Below are 22,425 nucleotides of genomic sequence, written 5' to 3'. Positions count from 1 at the left end.
TCCCCCCGCAGAGAGGAGGGGCGACGGCGGGGGAAAAAACTGGACGATTTTACTTCTCACGGTTAAAATGTTGAAATTAAATGCGCTGATTTCTTTCTTACACGAGTTATTGACGTTTTATTGCTGATATTTCAACATATTTGATAGTTATATGCCTTTTAAACGATTACCTTTTGACACGGTTCCCTGTTATGTCGAGTTTGGTTTCTCCTCCGTGAAGAACATAAACATAACCATATCGTGATGAAGCAGGCTGCAGCTGACGATGTCATCATGATCGATTAATCAGTCGATATCCCATATGATCATTTAATAACAAATATCGTGAGTAAAATACTAGAAAAGAGTGAAAAATGTGTTATCACAACATATCAGAGCCCTGATTAGACTTTGGATTATTTCTGTTCAACCAAAAACACATAGTATATATTAAATATTCAGTTTCAGTGATATTAAACATACTAGTCTGGACAGCAGCAGGTTTAGTGATTGACAGCTGCAGTGATAATTTGATGAATTGCAACTTTGTCAGAGAATATGCAGTTGAATATCAGAGGTGAGTCGACTTTAAGTGTTTTAATTACATCTCAATTTTCCATCTAATTCCAGCACATAAGTTCATTGTGAAGGGTCACGTTTAATGCAAAGTTTTTTCTATAATGTTATGTAAATGAGAATATGTTAAATTAATGCAGACTTATACATTAAACTGCACCTGATCCTCTTACACCTTATGTTCCACTAACATTTACTCCTTGATATCTCAGCATTTCATTTCATTTTGTAACTATTTAAGCATTTTATTTTTTATAGTACTTTATTGTTTTATCTATCTATCTATCTATCTATCTATCTATCTATCTATCTATCTATCTATCTATCTATCTATCTATCTATGTGTTAATTTGATTATTAGAACCTGCTGCACGGTTTGTTTGTTTTCATTCATTTGCTTTGATCATCATGATGAAAGGTTTAGATATTAATTCACCTTGTGCCATCCGCAAATCAAAGAAGTATTAGCGTACAGTATACTACACTGTAGTAAAATGTCCTGCATTTGAAAAGTACGTAAATTTCAACATAAATAACACGAGTATTGATATATTCAACTAAATTAACTAAGAAAGTTCAAGCCATTGTTATTTAAACGTTTTTATTTCAGTTTCAGTGAATGAAACACATTCATTAATCACACATTTTGACATTAAAGTGATCTCGACACATCTGAGTAGATTTAAAGTCACACGAGCAGGTTCTACTTCCTGCAGTCCGGTTCGGCACCCTGAGCTCTGATCTGGTTGTCGGGCGGCAGCGGTTTCCCCAGGTGGTGTCCTGTGGTGAGGCCGAAGGGCTGCCACTCTCGCTCCTCCTTCACCTTCGGAAACATCATGAAGCCGCCCTGAAACGTGAGGTCGAAGAGCTCACAGGGGGCAAAGGTCAAAGGCTTTTCTGCCAACAGTCCTTTAAGTCGGGCTCGCCACCCGTCTAACATGGCGGTCCTCACAGGAGGGGGGCAGTGAGCTGGACTCCAGAATACCTGAGGAGGGAGAACCTGAAAGCCACAGAAGTGAAGAGTGCCGTTCTGAAAGAAACAAGACGAGACAAGAGACGTCAACAACCGTCCACCAACACAGAGAGAATCGTGTGTGTGTGTGTGTGTGTGTCTCACCTGTAGAGGCCACAGTGTGACGTTGATGTCTCCATTGATCCCGTCAGGTCTGAACATCGTCTGTGTTGCTCCAGTTGTGAACGACAACATCGCTTTCTTTTCCTGTAAGAAACATAGAAATACTCTTTTCATCTGACGTGTCGAGACGAACCAGAACAACATGACGACACGTTCACACAGCTGACGTGTGGAGCACAATGTGTGCCACCTCTGAAGATTAAGTTAAGTTAATACAATATATATTTTATATAATATAAGGCATTAACTCTTTCTTTGGGTGCTCATATGTGGAGGCTGCTGTAGACAGACAACAAATGATAATAATAATAATAATAACATAAAATATATCTCCACAGAAGAAATATGACTGCTGCCAAACAATTTACATTAATAAAAAATGAGAAATGTTCTTATATTTGATGCACATTATATTAAAAGTCTGTTTTATGCATTTAAATACTAATCAGAGGGGCTGAAAGTTTGTTTTGAGTCATAATTTTGAGATTTTGTTGATTAATGTTTGAAACATGTTGCAGGTTTTAATGTTGAGAATGTTAAACAAGGATTAAACAGACCAGTTTCCTCCGTCTGTATCATCATTTTACTTTATCTGGTTATTATCAGTTGGTATCACGCAGACGTGTCGTCCAGCGGAGACGGACGGACCTTGAATATCCCGTTGTTGTACATGTTCTGCAGGGAGAAGGCGAAACCTTGTGTCAGCACTCGGTCCATCCAGCCCTTCATGATGGCCGGCACACTGAACCAGTACAAAGGAAACTGCAACAAGAGACACAACACGTCACACAGACATCAGTGATATTATTTATTGTTTTATTTCCTTTCAATTATGAGTACAGGAGATTCTGGTCTGGTTTTGGAACTTGACCAATTACATTTTTCTTAAGATTATTAACAATTAATTCATTATTTAAAATACTCTGAGTTTCCATCAAAGTTGTTGGTTAAAAGTGTTTCATATATGTTTTAGGATTAATTGATAATTGACTATTTTCCATCAGAGAAATTGCTAAAAATATTCCTAACTGGTCAGATGAGCTGTCAATCAATAGGTCAGAGGTCGGCAGCCATCTTGGGTAAATTTACATTGTAGTTTAATGATCTTTTGCTTTTAAATAGTTGAGTTTTTCAACAGATATAGACATAAAAACGCATCCAGGATCACAGTTCATTGTTATTTGACAGCTAACGTGAACCAACTTGAGCAAAAGTGAGTGACATGCTAATGTTGCTAACGGCTACGACACTGAGGGGATGAAGATACACAGCTGAGGATCAGATGAACAGCTGACTCGACTCTGCCGGACATTAATGGACTGAGATGAACAATCTGTCTCAGCAGCTAACAGAAGCTAGCGACATGAGCGACCTCTGACCTGGAAGATGATTAGCTCCGCCTCCAACACTTTGCGCTGCTCGGCGACGATGTCGTCACTCAGGTGACCCTCCATCCAGGCGTGCATGGTCTCCTCGCCGTACTGGAAGAGTTCTGGATTCTTTAGATCACCTGAACACACACACACGGTCAGGACATAGAGTTTAGAGGAAACTCTGGTGATAATCTAAGTTTTCTGTCTTTTTTTTTTGGTATTTTTTTAGGAATTTTCACCTGAAAACAAAGACATAAAGTTTGACATGTATGTTGTTGATTCAGGAGTCTAAAGAAAAGATCCTGAACCTTTAATGATGTAAAAGTTAGCAGTAAACAGTTTTATGTTTAAGACTTTACACCAAAAACATATTTGGATCTCTGATCAACACAGTCATCAAGAGTGAGGTCACCGATGATGTCGTCCTGCGTGGCGTTGGCTCTGAAGTTCATGGCGTACAGGTCGGACACGACGACCCGGTAGCCCTGCTCCTTCAGCTCCTCCATCGCCGCGTCACGTACCGCTGCGTTGAACGACCTCGGACTCTGGTGGGCGTACACGATCAGGACCGTCTTCTGAGCTGTCAGACCCAGTTTCAAATGTCGTTAATAAAATCAGACTTCTGCTTTAGTATAAGTCACAGTTCATCACATCACCTGCAGCGGCTACGAGGAGATCTGATCCCGTTACTCAGCTGGATAACCTGAGGTCCTCTGATGCTGATCGTCCCAGAGTCGAGGTTAAATATCTCCAGACTTTGGATCAGCATCATTTTTAAATTCTACTTGTTCAACACTGACAGACGTCTGTGCGACCAAAACTGTGGATCAGTTTTTTTTGTAGCTTTCACACAAAATTCCTTCAATGATCACTTCCAATACATGAAGTCTTTTCTCATTCATCCTTTAACATCTGCAGGAAACTGTATAAATGCTAACAGACTTTTTACAACTGTTAAAAATAACTACACATGTTGAGTGTTTCTTTATTAGTGATCACTGGAGAGGAATCAGACGACAAAGAAACAAACCTGCTTCAGTGGTCACACACAATTGTTGCTGTTCACAGCAGAGACTCATGAATGTTTTGCCTCAAATATCAAACTCTTCCTGTGATACTGCAGTGATACAAACACACGTACGTCATATTTTATTCTGCCGTACCTTCTGTAAATTAAATATAACTCATATTTGTTGTATTTGGCCCAAAATTGTGAGACTGGATTGTAAAATACACGTGTCGTGTGTTCTGTTGTTACCAGGCAGAACAGAAACATGTACTGTGATGTCTGACAGGTTGTGAAGCCCACAGAGGGGATGTGAATGTGACTGTGATTTTTTGGCTGTTTAAATAAAACTGATCTGATTTGATATTGAGTCAAGTTTTGATTTGCATTCAGAAACCGTACGGTTGGTATTTACTGTAACGAAACAGAAAGTGTTGCTGTGCTCAGAGCGAACAGTCAGCAGCTGTGTGAATCATTCACACGCCAGAGAAAAGAAAAGTTATTCGTGTGACGCTCGTCGTCGTCAGTGTGTAACGAGCGGCGGCGAGGGAGGACGAGATGATTCTCAGACACGTACGAAGTGTTTTCAGTGAGTTTAGACATGAGATGAGAGTTTTGATGATCTGTTTTCAGTGTCGATCGATGCTGTAAATGTTTTCTGTCTTTGTTGAACTGGTTTTATGTTTTCAATCGTATCTGTGGATCTGCATCATGTTGCTTTAATCACAGAATTGTATTTTATTTGTAACCTTGTGAAGAAAGATGCATTAAGAATATGATTTTTTTCTTTTCGGGATATTTTAAAACTCAAACTTTACAGCAAGAAGCTCAATGAGAAATCAACTTTACTTTCTTTAAGAATAAACAGCAACAAGATGAAAACAAGCTGATCATTAAAACAATCAGCGGTTTGTTTGAGTTTAAAGTTTGACAGTAAAGCAGCAGAGACAATAACGTCCTGTGTGAATATCAGATGACAACATTCAGAGAGCTGCAGAACATGTCTGACGAGACGACACGCTGGGCGTCAGCAGCAGAAACCAGACCGAGCTGCAGATCCTCACACTCTGAACTGCTGTTCAGAGATTTATGGTTAATGTTTGATTAAGATATTTGTCACCAACACACACAAAGTTTTTCTGCTTATAGTCTGTGACGAATAGTGTTTCTGTTTCTTCTCCATTCAGCTGTGTTTCATATCTGTTGGTCTGATTTACTCCCACATTTTTAAATGATTAACTCGGACACAAACAAGCTCCTGATAAAAGTATTTGGCTTTGAAAGACATTTTAAAAAAACAGATATGGGAATTTAAATGGCTCCAGATCTGTCTGGACTTTAGTTCTGGATAAAAAGCAGATTTAAAAAAAAAAAAAGATTTATTTGAGGTGAAAGTGATAAATGAGTCTTACCCATGTTGTTGTTGCTGTGTGTCCTCTGGACCCGTCTGAGGTGTGGACCCGGCTCGGCCCGGCGCCGCGGCTCTTATAGACAGAGTGGATTTCTGTGCGTGAGAAGCATGTTGGATATCAGATGGAGAGCAAAGTGTCTGTAAGTCACAACGACACACTGCAGGAAGTGAAGGAAAAAAACGTCTGCTGTCAAACTGTAGGACCGGTTTAGTTCAGTGTTTGTAAAGGGAGTTAGTGTGTGTGTGTGTGTGCGTGTGTGTGTGTGTGTGTGCGTGTGTGTGTGTGTGTGTGTGTGTGTGTGTGTGTGTGTGTGTGTGTGTGTGTGTGTGTGTGTGTGTGTGTGTGTGAGTCAGTCAGGCTATGGGCGAATCAGATTGGTTTCATTTGGCCTGGAAAAGAATGTTTGGGTCACTTTCAAGGGATTATCCCACCGGGTCATGTGGCTTAATAAACTCTTTAATCCGGCTTAATTTCACCTCGTTAGGAGAGAAGTGGAGGAAGGCGTCGGTTTAGTAAAGCCGGAGCTGTTCACTCGAGTCCTCGAGTTTAATGTCACCTGTCACCAGCTTCTCTGCAGACTTTCACACACTTCGCAGACAAGATTTTAACTCTAATATAATATAATAAAACTGAGATTTTGCAGCCAGAGAATCTTTTTTTGTTTGTTAAAGGACCAGTTCACCCCAAAAAAATATGACAGTTCAGTCAACATCAACTCACCCTCATGTTGATGGAAAGTTTCGTAGTCCACAAAACTTTTCTGGAGCTTCACAGCGAAACGGCGTCGCAGCGTTCTCCCCAACAACAGAGAGTCGCTCGAGGCTCGTCTTTACAACAACAAAAAAAACCCAACCGAAATAAAAAGAAAAAAACATAAAAAGTCTCTGTGCAGCTCATCCAACGTGTTCTCTGGGAGCTCCAAGATCCTGAACCGATCTGAGAAAACCTTATTTACAACCCTGCGAAGGTGAGATCTTCACCTCTGATGATGCGCTCCAGGCGACTCCGAACTCGAAAAGATCCGAACCGCCTCCTCGACCAAACCCCGACATCATGAGGGAGCAACTGTCTGACGTCGGCACCGGTGGGGAGGGGGTCGGATGAGTTAGTAGACGACAGAATTTGGACTGGACGAGTGATCTTTCACAACCCAATCTCCAGAATTAATGTTAGCTAAGTATGTTTCTGCAAAACCACAGACGAGTTAAAACTGAACGCTTGTTTATTTCTCTGCTCTGATTCGGTTCAGGCACAAAAACACTCTGTCAGGGTTAGAAAACATCCTGGTTCGGCTCTGAGTACCTGATCTGATCATCATGAACCGAGATGTCTTGTCTTGTTAGAAACATCGGTATTGTCGCCATAAAACTGGTTGAAAATTGTCCCGGTTCTCTCAAATAGATTCAGTTTGACTCTTACAAATGTTGAAACTCAGATGGCTCACTGAGTAACGTCACGTTAGCATTTGTGTAGTCGATGTTTCTGACACAACATCAAACAACAAAACAGAGCAAAACAAAAGCTGTTGACTGAGTGTTTCGGGGCAGAGAGCTGGACCTTCTGGAGGAGTAAACACCTGAAGTCACGTCAGATTCAGCTCTCATCAGGAGACGTTTACCGACCGGACGGGTTCTTACATATTATACAATCCAAAACAAAACGTATTGAGGTGCTACGACACAAACCCAGAAAGAGGTCAGTCATTTTTAATTAATTTAGTTTTTTTTTTTCTTTTGCTAAATCTGGTACACAAAGCAGACAGTGGGCAGCATATCACCAGAGTAACTGCTAAATCATTGTTAGCTCAGTTAGCCGTGCAGCTAGCGGTGCGGACTGTGAGCTCGTAGCACCGCAGGAGTGATGCCGGAATCTTTGCACCTGGAAGGGCCACAGCTAGGTGGTTAGCATGCTAACTTCAGTACATACTGTATCTCTTTCTGATAATAAACTGAAGTCATGATGAGAAAAACTGTTATTTCTTTACATTCTGTTAATAATACCAGCAAAAGGCAAACGTCCTGAACGACGAGCTTGTGAGAGAAGAAGACAAAGAATTTCTTCTCTCTACATGTTTAATATGCAGTCAGGAGCTTTTAACTGAACCACAAGATCAATAAGAGAAAGATCCATAAAACTCTCAGGTGAAGATCGTCTTTAGTGTGTCGTTGTTCAGTGACTTCAGTCTGATTAGATCTCACAGTGTTTGAGAAATCGGCCTCATGACTTCTCTTTTTATCTTTTTATCTCTGTGTTTCAGGTGTTTCGACATGTGAGGCAGAAACTCTGAACCACAGTTAGTCGGCTGAACATGCAGCGAGTGTGATTGATTAAATCCACCACAAATTTTCTGCTGCTGTCAGTTATCCCGCGGTGGATCGGTCGCGCCCTCGGCTCGATGATGGCCGACGGGCTGGAATGTGACAGGAATGTTACCTGAACACTTTCTGTCAGCTGCAGATCACCTGGCTGAGCCTCAGCGGCGAGACCTGCTGGGATCACCTGTCTGAGGGGAAATGCTTCAGAGGTCAGAGGTCAGAGGTCAGAGGTCGTTATGTGACCGTGTGCAGGAGGCATCAACAGGCAAAGTCAGGCAACTTAAAGGGACACTACGTAGTTTTGGAGAAGAAATTAAAACTCTGAATATTAATGAGGTAATAATAAATAACCAAATATAAGGTCCCAGATCAATAGAAAGGTGGCAGGGTCCACCACATATAAACAGTGTTAAGCTGTATGAATTGTGTTGTCCTCATTGTTTGTTTTGGCAAAAAAAGATCTTTCTCTTCTCATTAAAATGTTTTCACCAAAACTACAGAATGCGCCTTTAATTCTTACAGCCAGTGGTGGAAGTTTATAAAAGTATAATTACAGTCATGTGAGTACACCTCAAATCAAAGTGGTGTCAGAAAAATGTACAATTAATACTCATTCTGGAGTAAAATCTCTCCTGTGACTGATTTATAATTGTATCTGACATTTTCAGCAATTTATTAAAATGCATCGACGCTTGAAATCACTCAACGAAGAGCTTCTTGTTTCGAGTCTCTTCCAAAGTACACCTGAGAGGCTGACAGGTGATTCAAAGGTGTCACAGTGTGAAATGCTGACAGGACTCTGCACACTGAGGACGCCTGGTGGACGGACGGAGGACATCAGGTTTGTAGAGCTCCTGCAGTGCAGATAAAAACAGGAGGAGGCCGTCATCACAGAGCTTTTTATCTCACAAACATTGTTGCCGACAGGAGGCAGATTATTACATGTTCAATATTTAAATTCAGACTGATGTCACACAGCACAGATACGACACAGTTACTAATTACCTGTTAGAAAATGTAGTCAGTAACATAATCTAAGAATAATAATATTAAAGTCATGTAATCTGATCAGTGTATGTTACTTCTGGATGAACTGCAACACCAAATATATGCAAATAAAGACGACAAATCAACAAGAAGACTTTCATTTAAAGCTTTAATTTGTACTTTTGATGCTTGATTACATTTAACATCAGATAATTTTACTGAGGTGTTATTTATATACGTGACTTTCTTGTTAATTAATATTCTAACATGATATTTTTACTTTTACTCAAGCATTTGACAATTGGAGGACCTTTTATGACATGCGTTGAGATTCCAGGTGTGAAGTGACGTACGCAGAGCCATCCACCTGTAATATTTACCCAGAAAGCACCTTGTGGGAAGGAAAGTCTTGTTTAACTGTTATGTGACTTTCACCTGGTTGCACAAAGATAAATTCAGATGTAATCTGTTTTCTGGAGAGTTCGAGCGAGTCTGGGCTGAATGTCCTTCCTGCCTGTTTCCACTTCGTGAACCTCGATTGTGACAGTTCTGTTTTTCGGGCTCAGCAGGTAATCCAGCGGTGCAGCAGCCTGACAGACATGCTGGAGGGATTAAGACAAATTTATCCCCGAGGACCCAGCAGAGAGTCTGATCCTGTCGTGTAACTGGATCTCATTATTTCCCTCCAGCATCATTAGCTCGCATTCACGGTGCCGACCTCACAGTCCGCGTGCTTCTCAGAACCTGTCACCCATTGTCTGCTGCAGAACAGACTTCTGGTCGACTGCACATCAAGGAAATAACACATTAACACATTTAATTGCAAATCATCACTAAAAGCCTGCAGAAAAATCCCGGTGGTCCACTCGCAAAGAATCAGCAGAGAGAAAGGCCTCGGGTCGGATATTTGATGTTTTCAGCATTTAATTCCTCTTGATATTTCTGGTACTTCAATCCTTCTTGTAGTCAGAGTGAGGAAAAACACGTTTTGGCTTAAAACCTGTGCAAACTTTGGCTAATTTAGATTTAATCGTAGTCTTTAAACAAAGATATTTTTTGTTTCAGTCACAATTGTCATTTTTATCCTTCATAGTTTCAGTCCATGACAAATCAAAACTTATTTGTCCAGTTTTAGTCAAAAAAAATTGTTGTGTTATTAAATGTGTTGGGCTTGTTGTAAATGTTACAGCGTAAAAACCTGATAAATACGTTACGTTCTCTTTGTTGGTGAAGGTTGTTACAGTTGTAAGCACTGTATCGTTAACCAGCTGTTTCATTTTGTAGAAGATGTTTCACGTCTCATCCAACAGGCTCTTTCAGTTCTAACTACCTGGAGGGGAGTAGCAGGAGTGTCCTTATATAGTATGGTAGTGTCCTTACAGGGTGTGGGAGTGTCCTAACATAATATAGTAACTTCCTTGCAGAGTGTGGGAGTGTCTTTACCTGGATTGAGAGTGTCCTTATAGGGTGTGGGAGTGTTCTTAAATAATATGGTAGTGTTCTTACATAGTGTGGGAGTGTCCTGACAGGATGTGGATGTGTCCTAACAGGGTATGAGCATGTCATTGCAGAGTGTGAGAGTGTCCTTACATATTATGGGAGTGTCCTTACAGATTGTGGGAGTGTCTTTATATGGTGTGGTAGTGTGAGTGTATCCTAAGAGAGTATGAGAGTATCCTTAGAGAGTGTGGGGGTGTCCTTACAAGGTGTGGGAGTGTCCTTATTTATTGTGGGAGTGTCCTTACAGCTTGTAGGAGTGTCTTTACAGACTGTGGGAGTGTAGTTACAAAGTGTGTGAGTGTCCTTACAGATATGTTAAGGACACATGTGGGTTGTTGATACAACCAGCTTTCATGTGGGTTGCTAAGGCCAAGGGGACCCAGGTGTTGTCAAAATCAGAGCAATGTAAGTGGAAGACATTTATCTGTCTGATGCCGAACTGAGGCAGAGTTCGGCTGAGGTATTGTCAAAATCAGGACTATGCTGATAGACATCTTCCTCTCTCTGGTAGTCCTGCAGCACAACCAGACAGGGAGATTTCTGCTGGCTGCTGTGTTAGTTTTGTAGTTGTACATCATCCAACCAAGTCATGCCTCCTTTTAAACCAGGCGTAGGTCAAGACCAGCTACTAATTTACTTTAGAAAGAAAGCAAAAGAGCCTCAAGTAAAAAAAAATTATCTCACTCCTCATGTGATGACTCTCCAGTTGCAACACTCTCTGCTGCTTTGTCCTCTCAGACTCTCCCTTTGAGCCAAAGTTGCAGTTCAGTGAAAAACAGACTTTCAATAAATAGAAGCAGAGCAAGATGAGTCTGCAGGACATTCAACTGACCTGAGATAATTTTGATAGAAAGCTCTCTGGAGACTTTGGCAACAAATGCCGTATTGTAGGCTACTGGACTGGTTTCACTTACTAGGCCAAAGATTGATGGTTTGAAAGATGAGAAACAGAATCAACACTTTTCCAGCTGAGCCGAGCGTCTTCGCACCGTGGGTCAACTGATTTAAGTGACCGGGGCAGCAGGAAGGAGTGCCTGAACGTCTTCTGATCAGGGAGGAAGGTGAAGTGTGGCTTTTTGTTGCGGATACCTGGACAATGCCCACAACAAAAAGCCAATTGTGTGCCATTGTCACATTCCCACCGGCTGACCCTTGGGACCCCAGACTGTGAGAACAGGTCATTATAAAGACTGCCCAGCCATCATCGTCGTTGCATAGTGTCTGAATCATGGTTGAAGAAACAAAGCTGGGCGTGAAGCCTCGGAGTTTCACCGCTGCACAGTCATGCGAACGCGACCACAGACTGCTCTGTACTTATGCAGGCTCTGATGCAGCAGAGTAACTGAAGTTTGTCAAATAAATACAGTGGAGTAAAAAAAGTACAATATTTGCTTCCAGATGTGGTGGAGCGGAAAAAAAGAGTAGCAAGAACACTGAAATATTCAAGTAAAGCACCTCAAAATTGTGCTTAAATACAGTCCTCCAGTAAATGTACTCAGTTACATTCCACCACAAGCTGGAGAGGCTCAGATTTCAGGACTTTGAGGAGCGTAACAGACATTTTCACAATCATATCTAATCGTTTCATTTGTCAGTGGAAGCTCAGTGATATTCTTCTGATTCACTCTCTGGAGGTCAGGCATGATGTCACAGCGTGCACCTTGATGTAAAAGGTTTCCACGCTGGTTGTTAGGGAACCTCAAACAGGCATCCCGGTTGCTAAGGTGTAGATCTGATGAGGTCACACAGAGAGTATGTGTGTGAGGGTGTGTCATCATCACAAAAACAGAAATTCTTCACATGACTCACGCTCTGGACCGCTGTGGCTGCGAGGAGGAAACACTGAAAATATGCTGAACGGGGAAGAGGAGGAAGTGAACTTTTCACCATCTGGTTTCCACAGCAAAAAGTAAATTGTTGATCCACCTCTGGAAATAGAATCAGGGCTGCATCTTGGTGTGAACTGAAAAGCTGGAGGCGTGAAGAGGGGGCATGTCAGTCTGACAGTCTGATAACTACACAGGTCCATCACTCAACTAAATACAGAGAAATGTCCCACAAAGCAACATTACATGACAGAACAACAGTAACGTAGTAACTGTAACTGTCTTTGGCAACTTATATGAGGAAAACATACTGCAGATACACATGGAGAAGCGTCCGTCCTCCTGACTCTTCGTGACATTTCTGCCCGAAAAACAGCATCTGTCACCAGCAAAAAACTTAAACTCACCGAGTGTCTGTGATGATAATAAATCACCGCGACCGTCAGCCCTCCGGACCGAGACTTCAGGGAACTTTCTCCCTGCGAGGGAGTCAGACAGCATCCAGTTTAGTGATGGTGATTATATAATTTAGCACGAAAAGCATAACTTTGTCACTTTCCAGGATCTTTGGTGGGCCAGGATCTCAATCTCTACACATTATAACAGCATCCATATGATTATAAACTGTCCGCGGGACAGATTGACAGGAGGACACCTGGGAAACACCTTGAAAACACACTGACGTCATCATCATGACGTGGACCATCGAGCCTCTTTAGGAGCTGCAGCTTCCTGTGTGAATTACACGGCGGTACGGCAGAGATGCTTCGCTGTGTGTGAATCACCAGAATCATCAGATCATTGATGAACCAGCGCTCCGGAGATAAGACGGAGACGCTGTGTAAAAAGGGCGACTGTTTGAACTGGGATGCAGAGGCCTGTACAGGACCATTAATGAGAATATAAGGACAACTCGATCTCCTAGGAATGATTTGCTCTGCCAGTACTTGGTGATGTCACTCATTGTTTGTAGGGATGTGATTCACAGGATGCTGATTGAAAGAATTAGAATGTGAATTGTGGGTCAACGCAAGAGGAAATGAAACTGTTTAGTTGGAGGGATGGTAAAGGCAGAAAATGGGAAGTTACTTTCGTAGAAGGTCAGAAAAAGCCGGTCCTGTGAAGTACACGCACGATGATTGTGATATCGATAATGTTAAATATGTTGCAACATGGTGTAATATAACTGCAGATGACGGTCGTCTCAAATTCCCCCAAAATGGGATATTTTGGCTGAGAGAAAACAAATATTGAGTTCTTGCCCAAACAGAAACAGGAGCGTCTTTCATGCCAGACTTTGGAGGAGTCACGAGTCCCACTAACTCTGAGTTTGTTGTCATCTGGTTTTGTTTTACATGCCTTATTTACTCCCCTGTCATTTCTGATCCTGCCACTTCCTCCTGCCATGCAATCAACTCATTCCCCTCACCTGGGCTTCCCTACCCATCTCCTCACCTGCAGGCCATTCCCTCATTAGTGCCGCAGTATATTACTGGTCCACTTCCACCTGTTCCCTGCTAGATTGTCTTGTGTGTTTTTGTCAAGCTCTCCAGTTTCTGCCTGCCCCTCGTTGGATTTGTTTGCCTGTATGACTGATATCCTGGTTTTGACCATTGCCTGAATTGATAAGTAAACTGAACTTTACCTGCCTCTCTGACTATCTTGTTTTTGTGCTTTTGGGTTCTACTCTGCCAGTGAACGTTACAGGGGGGATAAAAGTGGACGCTGTAATGCAGAATCACCAAAAGAGTCACTCACAGAAAACAAAAAACACATCAGAGCCTGAGTCAGATGGACCTCTAAACCCACCAAAACAGAAAAATGGTCCAGAGGAGGACACAGTGACGCAGGAAACCTAAAATGTGGGAAAGAAGTCAAAGATGCAATAGGCAGAGCCACAAGTCACACCTCAACACAGGATGTGTGTTGCTTCTATCATGCTGAGCCGAATGACTGGCTGGGAAACTGCACATAAAAAAAAAAAAAAAGATCTCAATCATCAATTAGCAGTTTTATGCAGGTTGTTTAAACACAGGTGATTTGAGACATTTGGTCCAATAACATCTGGAATGTTTAGAGAAGCGGAAGTTAAAATCTGCCAACTCGGTCGGCCAAAGCACAGCGCCAGTAGACTTCCAACAGGGTTTGTGTAAAATCTCGACAGTGACTCAGCCTCTTGTAGCCTCTGGATCGAGCCCAGTTGATCTGGTTCTGGAGAAAGTCTGACGGATTAGACGTAATGTCACAGCCTCAGTTTCCTGGAGCGAAAGCGCTCAACATTGGTTGCGAGGGAAGCTGGAAAAACGTGTCCATGCATGGCGAGGATACAGTGAGGTCACACAGAAACAGAGACCCCCCTCACATGAGTCACTCTGGTGCAGCTGGGAGGAGCGCCAGCATCAAAGTCTGCCAACAGGAAGGTGCACTTGGCTGTATACTGTTGAACTATTGTAAGAGGTGGGTGTTGACAAATTTATAAAGGGAGTGAAAACTATATTCATTAAAACAGGAAAAAAACTCCTGAGGAAAATATGAACCCCACCAAACAGATAAACACAGTGTTTGCAGTGCGGCTGCAGGCGTCATCGGGCCCCATGAAATGAAGTTTTACGTTACATTTGTCAAGACAATCATCAGATCAGAATGAAGCTTGAAGTGGGTCGTCGGTCTCTTGGCAGCGCCCGACTCCGGCTAACATCTGGTGTAGCTTCTGGCTAACATGAAGGAGGATAAAATAATTTAAACGTGCAGCTCTTCTAGACTTTTTGTCATGGACCGAATGCCTCAGACACATGAGGGTGACATTAGTCATGCGGGCTGTGATGCTTAAAATAATCTACCCACCGTTTTATAGTTGGTACTTTCACAGTCGGTGTTTTGTTGATTTCTATTCCGTTACAACTGTTTCCGGTGACGTGAAACGTGACGCTTCAGCCTCGCTTGCACGAAGTGGGAATGGGGTCAAATGGCAATGAAGAATCTGTGTAGACCTTATTTTGGTGGATAAGCAGTGTAAGCTTCTGGACTCAGATGCAGAGTGGGATCAGTAAAACAGGCTTTTATTCTGAAATTCTTCAGCTCTTAGAGTAACAATAGAACCAGCTGTGAAAAATGATCTATCTAGAACGAGGCAGGCCAATAATGAACAAAACTAAACTAAACACAACACAGGAAAAGAAACAAAACTCCTAGCAAAACATCAAACCAAAAAATCACATGAGGAAGAGCAAGTGACCTGAAACGAGAGGAGAGTTACTTTTCAAAATAAAACAGGAAGCCACGAAACAAAAATCCAGACCAAGACAACCCTCACGCAGTGCGACAGGCTAACAAGCTATCTGTGTTTACACAAAGCACGATATGTTAGCGGCAGGATAGCTAGCTGCTAATGTAGCTGCTGTTGATCTGAGCATCGTTACACTCACCAGGCTGGTTTCTGTCTGTTGTCCTGCAGCGTCTGTTCTTCTCTCTTCTCTATATGTTCATGAAGTAACTTTACAATTTTTCCTCCATTCAGCAGCCAAATAAGAGAGTTAAAGTACATTACAGTACAAAATGCCGCCTCCATCCCTCCACCGTCTTTTATTCCAGTTAACTGCTCAGAAACATACCACATGTCCGATGACTGAATTAAAATACAGCAGACAGCTGTCACTCAGCGAGGCCACGCCCCCTAATTATGCATTAATTTAAATATAATTGAACGTGTTTATGTGTGCTCTTACAGGGATTGATTTGTTTTTGGCGCCTCGAGTGGTCGTTAGAGGAACTGCAGTTTTTGGTACTTCTGCATTTGCTTCAGTGTTGGGAATGACCCATAGCTGCAATGCATTGTGGGTGTTATACTCGCTCTCTCAGCCCTCCGAGCGTCGATCTCATCGCCTTCATTTCGGTTTGTCGGACAAATAAAACGACATTTATTGATGGCGGCTGGGATTCCCCCCCGAGGTCGTGTGACGAGGGGAAGTAAACGATGGCGCGTTGAACAGCTGATTATCGCGCCTCAGTTACTTCTGTTTGGACTTTCTACCCGTCACGGTAAGGTTTCCACCTTTTCAATGAATTACTGAACTGTCCCTGTCGGTGATTGAGTGCAGGAATTCACCGGCTGAGATCATGCTGTGGGATTTCTCATTTTTTTCTCCACTCACTAACTTTATTTAGCGGGCTAGATAGCAAATAGCTATTAGCTAAATCCAGTCAGCCAGTGTAGATTCTTATTAACCGTGTACGATCCTTTTCTCCCTCCTGCTGACCTGCAGGTTGTTCATGTTGTCTGAGAGCTGCACGTCTGTCAGCCATATCCCTCTCCTGCACGCCTGAACGTCAGCAGATCAAAAGAGATCGAAGGACGGCTTTCTTCTCATGTTTGTGAACTGAACTTTAACGAGAAAGGAAGGAAGGAGGTGAGACAGAGCAGGGCTGTGGACGAGAACCAGCCATCTTCCTAGCTTCCAGAGTGGAAATCATCATCAGGTTCCAGCACTGCTCAGTTTATCTTGACATGCTTCCATAAATGATATGGGAGGGAAATACCTCAAGAGGGAGGAAGGAAACCCAGTGGACCGTGGAGCTGTTCGAATAAGCAAATGTTGTTTAATCATCACTGGTAAATCCAGACACTTCAATAAAGAAAGAATTAAGGATGCGGTCCATTAAAGATGATTTATTTCTGGACAGTGTTGGAGGTGATCACTGTTCATTCCTGTCCTGTTGTGAAGCCAATAAAACTCAACTTTCCAGATATAAAAATAACTTGATCGCCAGTATTCTAAACTTTCAGACCGAGTGGCTGAAATTTCACATTCCCTCACAGTGAGTCTCTCTCCTGTTACAACTGGCTCCGTGACGTGAAACGTGACAATATAACGCTTTAGATGAAAATCACAGATGTCTGCAGGAAGTTGGATTGGCGGTTTAGATAACATGTGACTTTCTTTGCGTGGAGGTTGTTGTTTCCAATAGCAAAGATGATTTTGTAGCAGCATCAGTCAAATAGAGGAAAGAGATGGAGACAACTTCCAGTGAGTCAGAGCAGGGAGGTGGAGCCGGCTGCTGGATTATTATTCTTACATGTTCACACAGTAGAAGAGAAGATATGGATCAGGATTTGGATTGTTACACAGGAACAAGGAAGGGTTGTTAACGCAGATCCTCTACGAATACCATTCTTTTGTGTCTTGTTTTTCTTTTTTTTTTGGGTGCATTTCAAGCAGATTTTCAAGATTGTTTCCCAAATAAACCCGTAACCATGGAAACCAACTTTAAACTGGCCATTAAAAAGTGATCACACCTCCCGTTGTCTCCTTCGTCTTCCTTTTGCAGGTTTCTTGCAGGAAAAAATCTGACAATCTTCTGATGTTGACGAAAGATGTCAGTCATCCAGGTGAAGGTAAATCTGGGTGCCGTATCGTAGCCGATGTTACAATCAGTTTTTGTGAACCCAAATTTTTAATTTCACTAAAAGAAAAAAATGACAACATGTTGTTAGAACATTAAAATAAAAGGTGGAATGCATCTTCACATTTTCATATTTCTAGTTCATCAGACTATGTTTATGTGCTGTATGTGTTAACTGACTTTCAACTTATTATTCAATAAACTGAGAGACTCATAAACTTTTGTACAAACATGAGAAATATGTCGAGTCTGCGTGGAATGACTGTTTGGACGGTTCTGAACTTTTCTGTGGACCTTTTCATGGGTCTTGTTGTACTTTTGCTTCTTGTGATAATTTGTGCGTATCCGCAGTCATATTGCACATTAATATAAGACAACATAACAACATGACAGTGAGGTAAAGGGACGTGTGTGTCTGAACATTTTTTACTTTCATTGCTTTAATTTGAACTTCTTGCATTATATCATCAAACCTTTAATTCAGCTTTTCCTCATCGTTTGGCCTCGACAACACCACGCATACATTCAGTTGTGCAACTATTATCACTGCAGACTAAATATTGACTATAATATTATATTTTATGTTGCTTTTGTCGAGTTACAAAGAAGATATTGTAACAAACACCGCCAAGAGGAACGCCTCAATTTAAGTGTACAGCCGTACATCTACAGTATTCATGGATAAACCCACATCAACAAGTCACAATCAACAAGCAGAGAACCTCTCAGTTCACATGCCATCATTCCTCGACGCTGGAGATCCTGAGATAGCAGCCATTTGATTGACATCTCATTTGCCCGCCCTAGAACCTAAAACAGCCAATGAGTGATTGTGTGGAAAAATGACCCACTCTCACGCTCATATCTCTCCTTTTGCTTTTGCCTTTTGCTCTATAAACAGGCTGTTTTTCCAGCTAGTTTTGACTATTTTAGTTGCACAAAGTTAATGCAAATGAAGAAATAAAGAACGATCAGGAGGTTTTGCTCCTGTTACTCTCAGGCAGAGCAATTCTGGGCTCGCAAAATGGCTTTTTTAAAAAACACTTTGTCACAAAAACATGTGTTAAGTGTCCATTTTCTTTACTGCTATTGAATTTGAATGTAGCTCATGTAAGACTGTATGATGGGGGCAGTTACAGGTCATCATTAAATAATTCAGTGTTAAAACTCCTGTGGATTAATGACGGGAGCATTTATGGAGCTGCTGACTGCTTGGAAATGAAAAATCAGCTTGTAACTTTGCAGAAGTGCCAAGATTGTGAACTCACCTTCACCTCATCATTTTACAAATATTTCAAGGATCGAGATGAGGTTGAATTACTTTCTATCTTGTGTTGCTGTTACTTTAAACCTGATCCTGGGTTCTGATAGTACTTGTACAGTAGAAAGGTGCACATGGTGAGGGCTGTGAGATAAAGTCAGCATAAACGTGAAGAATTCAACACCCACAACTGAAACAAAGACTTCAGTGAGTACAACACTGTTGTTGATAGCGACGGGAATTCCCTTCCTGATCTCATGTTTCTGGTTTCCTGAGGGAAAAAAAAGAGAGGCAAAGGAAAACATAAAGTAGAGATAATGTGAGAGATACTCTTTTTGTGCTCACTTCACAGGGTTGCTGATAAATCCATCTTTTCAGAGGAACAGTCGGAGCAACGTTACATTTTAAAAGTGTCAACATTAAGCCAAACACTGCCACATGAAGCCGACAAAGGGAAGTTAATGTTGCACGGCTGTTGCATCATGTGAAATGATTGAGTCATCCTGTGAAGGAGTGCGATCCTGCTCCGTCGGTTCACTCTCTCTGTGCGTCTAAATCCAGGTGACTAACATTTATACTGCCAGGGAGGAGTCTGCTGCAGCGTTGCATCACCACACGTCCCAGAAGCTCCTTGTAGAATGTTTGCTATGTCAGGTGGAGTCTCAGCAGATCACAGGTTTGTTATTGTTCATGGTTTGTGCTCCGGTAGCTGCAGAGAGCCTCGATGTGTTTGAGGTTAAACAGCTCCAAACCCCGCTCAAACATTTAGGGATGATTTAGGGATAAATATCAGATGAGATCAGATTTTTTTTCAGGGGGAGAGCTCACTGGAGTCCCTGTGAGGAAGGGCTGACTGTCCTGCTGCTTTTTGTTTCTATACATGTTGCCAGAGACAGTAACCACAACAGCACAACAGTAGAAGGTGACAAAGACATGGTTAGTTAAAGTTTTTGTAGATCTTTTCACATAATCACCACCATTCGACATCATTTTTGTGAACGCATATGTGTCAAACCTTCGTGTAAAAGCAGAATTATGACGAATGAGCCACTTTTAAGATTTGTTTGTGGATCAAACTCATTTTCAATGGGAGTGCTATGGGCACTTTTACGATAGCGTCCAAATCTCTATTTTTAAAACAGTAAGAAGTCTGGACACAACATGAAACTTTGCTGGTAGCATCACCAGGGTCTCTACACATGAACACCAGCACTGAGAACATTGTTTGTGTACACAGAGTTACTAAAAAGAAAGTTTTTGAACAACTCATGTTAGCAGTAGCTTGTTCCGCTCGCCGCCGTCCTGCCAGTGGAGAAGTGACCAGTTCTGAATGTGACGTAACCTGGAGGACAGTTAAGGTGGAACGCTCCTGAAGCTTAGTTTTATATAAATGCAGGATAACATTTACACATATACAGATAACCAGTCTTTGTCATCAACTAGCCTCAGTTATTATTTGCCACACCCTTGACTGGTCGTACATGTCATCAGTCTTTGTGGAGACGAGCTGCACACATACGTTGGGTTTCATTCTTATTGTTAGGCATAAAGAAAAAGCCTTGCGGTGCTGCTGATGATCATGTAGCTGCAGGATGTTTCCTCTACACCTGGAGGCATCCTGGAGAGCAGGTTCACTGGGAATTTACCCAAAAGTCTTTGCAGCTTTTCTGGTTATTTGACAAAAAGTCCCACATTAGAGAACAAGCATCTAGAAGTTACCGTGACTTGTGTTTGAACTAACAGGTGATTGTGTTCCAGGTTTGTATCAGTGTGACAAATCAATCTAGATAGAAGATCTGTGCGTACACATTACGAGAAAGAAATCAAGTCCAGAGAACAGCCACTGCTGTTGCAAATAAGAGGGACTGAAGTCATCATCTTCTTCCTCCATGCAGATGGAAAGTCAGGTAAAGTTTCTTAGTCAGCAAAACATTTCTGGAGCTTCACAGCAAAACAGCATTCAGCAGGGAAGCATTCTCCTAAACAACTGAAGTAGCTGGAGACTTGTTTTAAAAAGTTTCCATACAGCTCATTCGGAGTAATCCACAACTACAGAAGCCTCAAGATGCCAAACTGATAGGAACAGATATTATTTACACATTTTAAGTACCCATTTCTCTTACGGATAATTACCCAAAGATGAATGCTAAATGCTAATGTCAGGATGCTAACATGCTGATGCTCCGCAGGTGTAATGTTTAACGTGCTGTCTATCATAACTCATGTAAATTCGCCCCATAGTTCTGCAGATATTGCGGCAAACTCTCTAGAAGGTATCTTCTGTTGAACATCTGTAACACAAATATCAACCTAATCGTGATAAAAGACAAAAACCCAGTTGTATCAGTTGAACTCCTCTGGAGAACATGAATATCTCAACACTCTCAGCCCAATAATGTGAAATTAAAGGAATGAAAATTGGTGTGAAATGCAATTATTGATAGTTTGTCCTATTTATTTTCTAATGCTCACAGATTTGAAAGCCTCTGTGTGTTTCAAACATGTCTGACTTTGAAACCTTGCCGTGGTAGTCTTGCTCTACAAGAGACACTCAGGTTTAAGACCGAATTTGTCTCATCAGCATAAAAAACTAAAGTCCAAAAACCAAAACAAGCATGAAGTGAAACAAAACTTAAATGAAAACATCTGAGATGCCGAGTCATTCATGAGGATGCCCACAGAGAGTTTTCGCAGCAGCTTGTGTTCAAAGTTGCCAAACGAGATGAGGATATAACTGGAAAATCCCCTCCAAAAACCCGACGCTTACCTGCCAAGCGTCCTGATCTGAAATTCTTCAAAGATGTACGTAAACAAAATAACAGTTTAAACCAAGAGGTCAGGAAAAGACTGCAACACTTTAAGAGTTCAGTATAATTGTTGGAGAAACTCCAGGTGTCATTCCCTGTTTATTAGGACTGCCGTTAGCACTGGAGGATTCCTTGCAGATCCCTTGCACGCCTTGCGACATGTGGTTGGATTAATAAATAAACCACATCCCGTTCTTGGTTTAAGAAAGAATGTGAACAGTTAGAAACTCTGCCTGCATGTTTACAAAGCTGCGGAGTCACAGAGCTCAAAGAATCAGTGTTGTTAGTTCTTCTACATTATTGTGATTTATCAAAATATCAGACATTCATGGTCCCCAGAGGATGAATCCCACAGACCGTTTGTAATTCAGCAGAAATTTGGTTTGATTACTGATCACAATCTGAAACTTCCAACATTCATGTTTGTGCAGGAGATGGTTGAACACATACACAACATATCTGACTGAACTTGTCTAACAGACTTTGTTTGTTTGAAAAGCTGATCTCATGTGCACTGGGATTATGTTTGGGTTTCGGTCACACTCAAGAGGCTAAACTAGACACGAGGAAGTGAAAGAGCCCAATCTGAACAGCACTGAGCTTCCTCTTGTGTTTCTAAGTATAGGCTGCGACATTTATATGCACCAGACTCAGAGGGGGAGGAGACAGTCGCAGTACAATATTTCTTTACAGCGGGATTGGCGGCTGTGTTGGCTGCTCTGGCTGAGGTCCAAAGTCCACAAAGGTTATGATTTTTTCTGCTGAATCGAAGATAACAAGCTACACAGTGAAACGAGTACAATTGATTGTTCTGGGCTTGTAATGTGACACATAATGTGTACGTCATA

The 22,425-nt window shown here is 41.8% G+C and overlaps 1 protein-coding gene and 2 long non-coding RNA genes across 5 annotated transcripts; 1 reads left to right on the top strand and 2 right to left on the bottom strand.

Moving 5' to 3' along the window:
- Window positions 1–1,139: 1,139 nt before the first annotated feature.
- On the bottom strand, window positions 1,140–5,742 carry nqo1 (NAD(P)H dehydrogenase, quinone 1). 2 transcript variants are annotated; one of them, XM_037096049.1, is made up of 6 exons: window positions 5,482–5,742; window positions 3,476–3,643; window positions 3,070–3,200; window positions 2,339–2,452; window positions 1,673–1,774; window positions 1,140–1,585 (listed from the first exon to the last, which is right to left on the bottom strand). In XM_037096049.1, the coding sequence occupies exons 1-6, from the start codon at window positions 5,483–5,485 to the stop codon at window positions 1,259–1,261; spliced, it is 846 nt and encodes a 281-aa protein (XP_036951944.1). In that variant the 5' UTR covers window positions 5,486–5,742; the 3' UTR covers window positions 1,140–1,258. The 2 variants fall into 2 exon arrangements, with proteins under 2 accessions (XP_036951944.1, XP_036951946.1); XM_037096051.1 differs by lacking the exon at window positions 5,482–5,742 and adding an exon at window positions 3,720–3,848.
- A 2,528-nt stretch (window positions 5,743–8,270) lies between these two features.
- LOC119018408 lies at window positions 8,271–15,710 on the bottom strand. 2 transcript variants are annotated; one of them, XR_005074749.1, is made up of 4 exons: window positions 15,535–15,710; window positions 12,517–12,588; window positions 12,093–12,254; window positions 8,271–8,650 (listed from the first exon to the last, which is right to left on the bottom strand). It is a non-coding gene; the product is annotated as an uncharacterized LOC119018408 (long non-coding RNA). The 2 variants fall into 2 exon arrangements; XR_005074750.1 differs by lacking the exon at window positions 8,271–8,650 and adding an exon at window positions 9,019–9,567.
- On the top strand, window positions 13,636–17,569 carry LOC119018407. The gene is made up of 3 exons (XR_005074748.1): window positions 13,636–13,695; window positions 13,805–14,566; window positions 16,372–17,569. It is a non-coding gene; the product is annotated as an uncharacterized LOC119018407 (long non-coding RNA).
- Window positions 17,570–22,425: the final 4,856 nt, after the last annotated feature.

Source organism: Acanthopagrus latus, chromosome 4, assembly GCF_904848185.1.
Source record: "Acanthopagrus latus isolate v.2019 chromosome 4, fAcaLat1.1, whole genome shotgun sequence".
Classification (NCBI taxonomy): domain Eukaryota; kingdom Metazoa; phylum Chordata; class Actinopteri; order Spariformes; family Sparidae; genus Acanthopagrus; species Acanthopagrus latus.
This window is presented reverse-complemented; position numbering and strand designations above follow the sequence as displayed.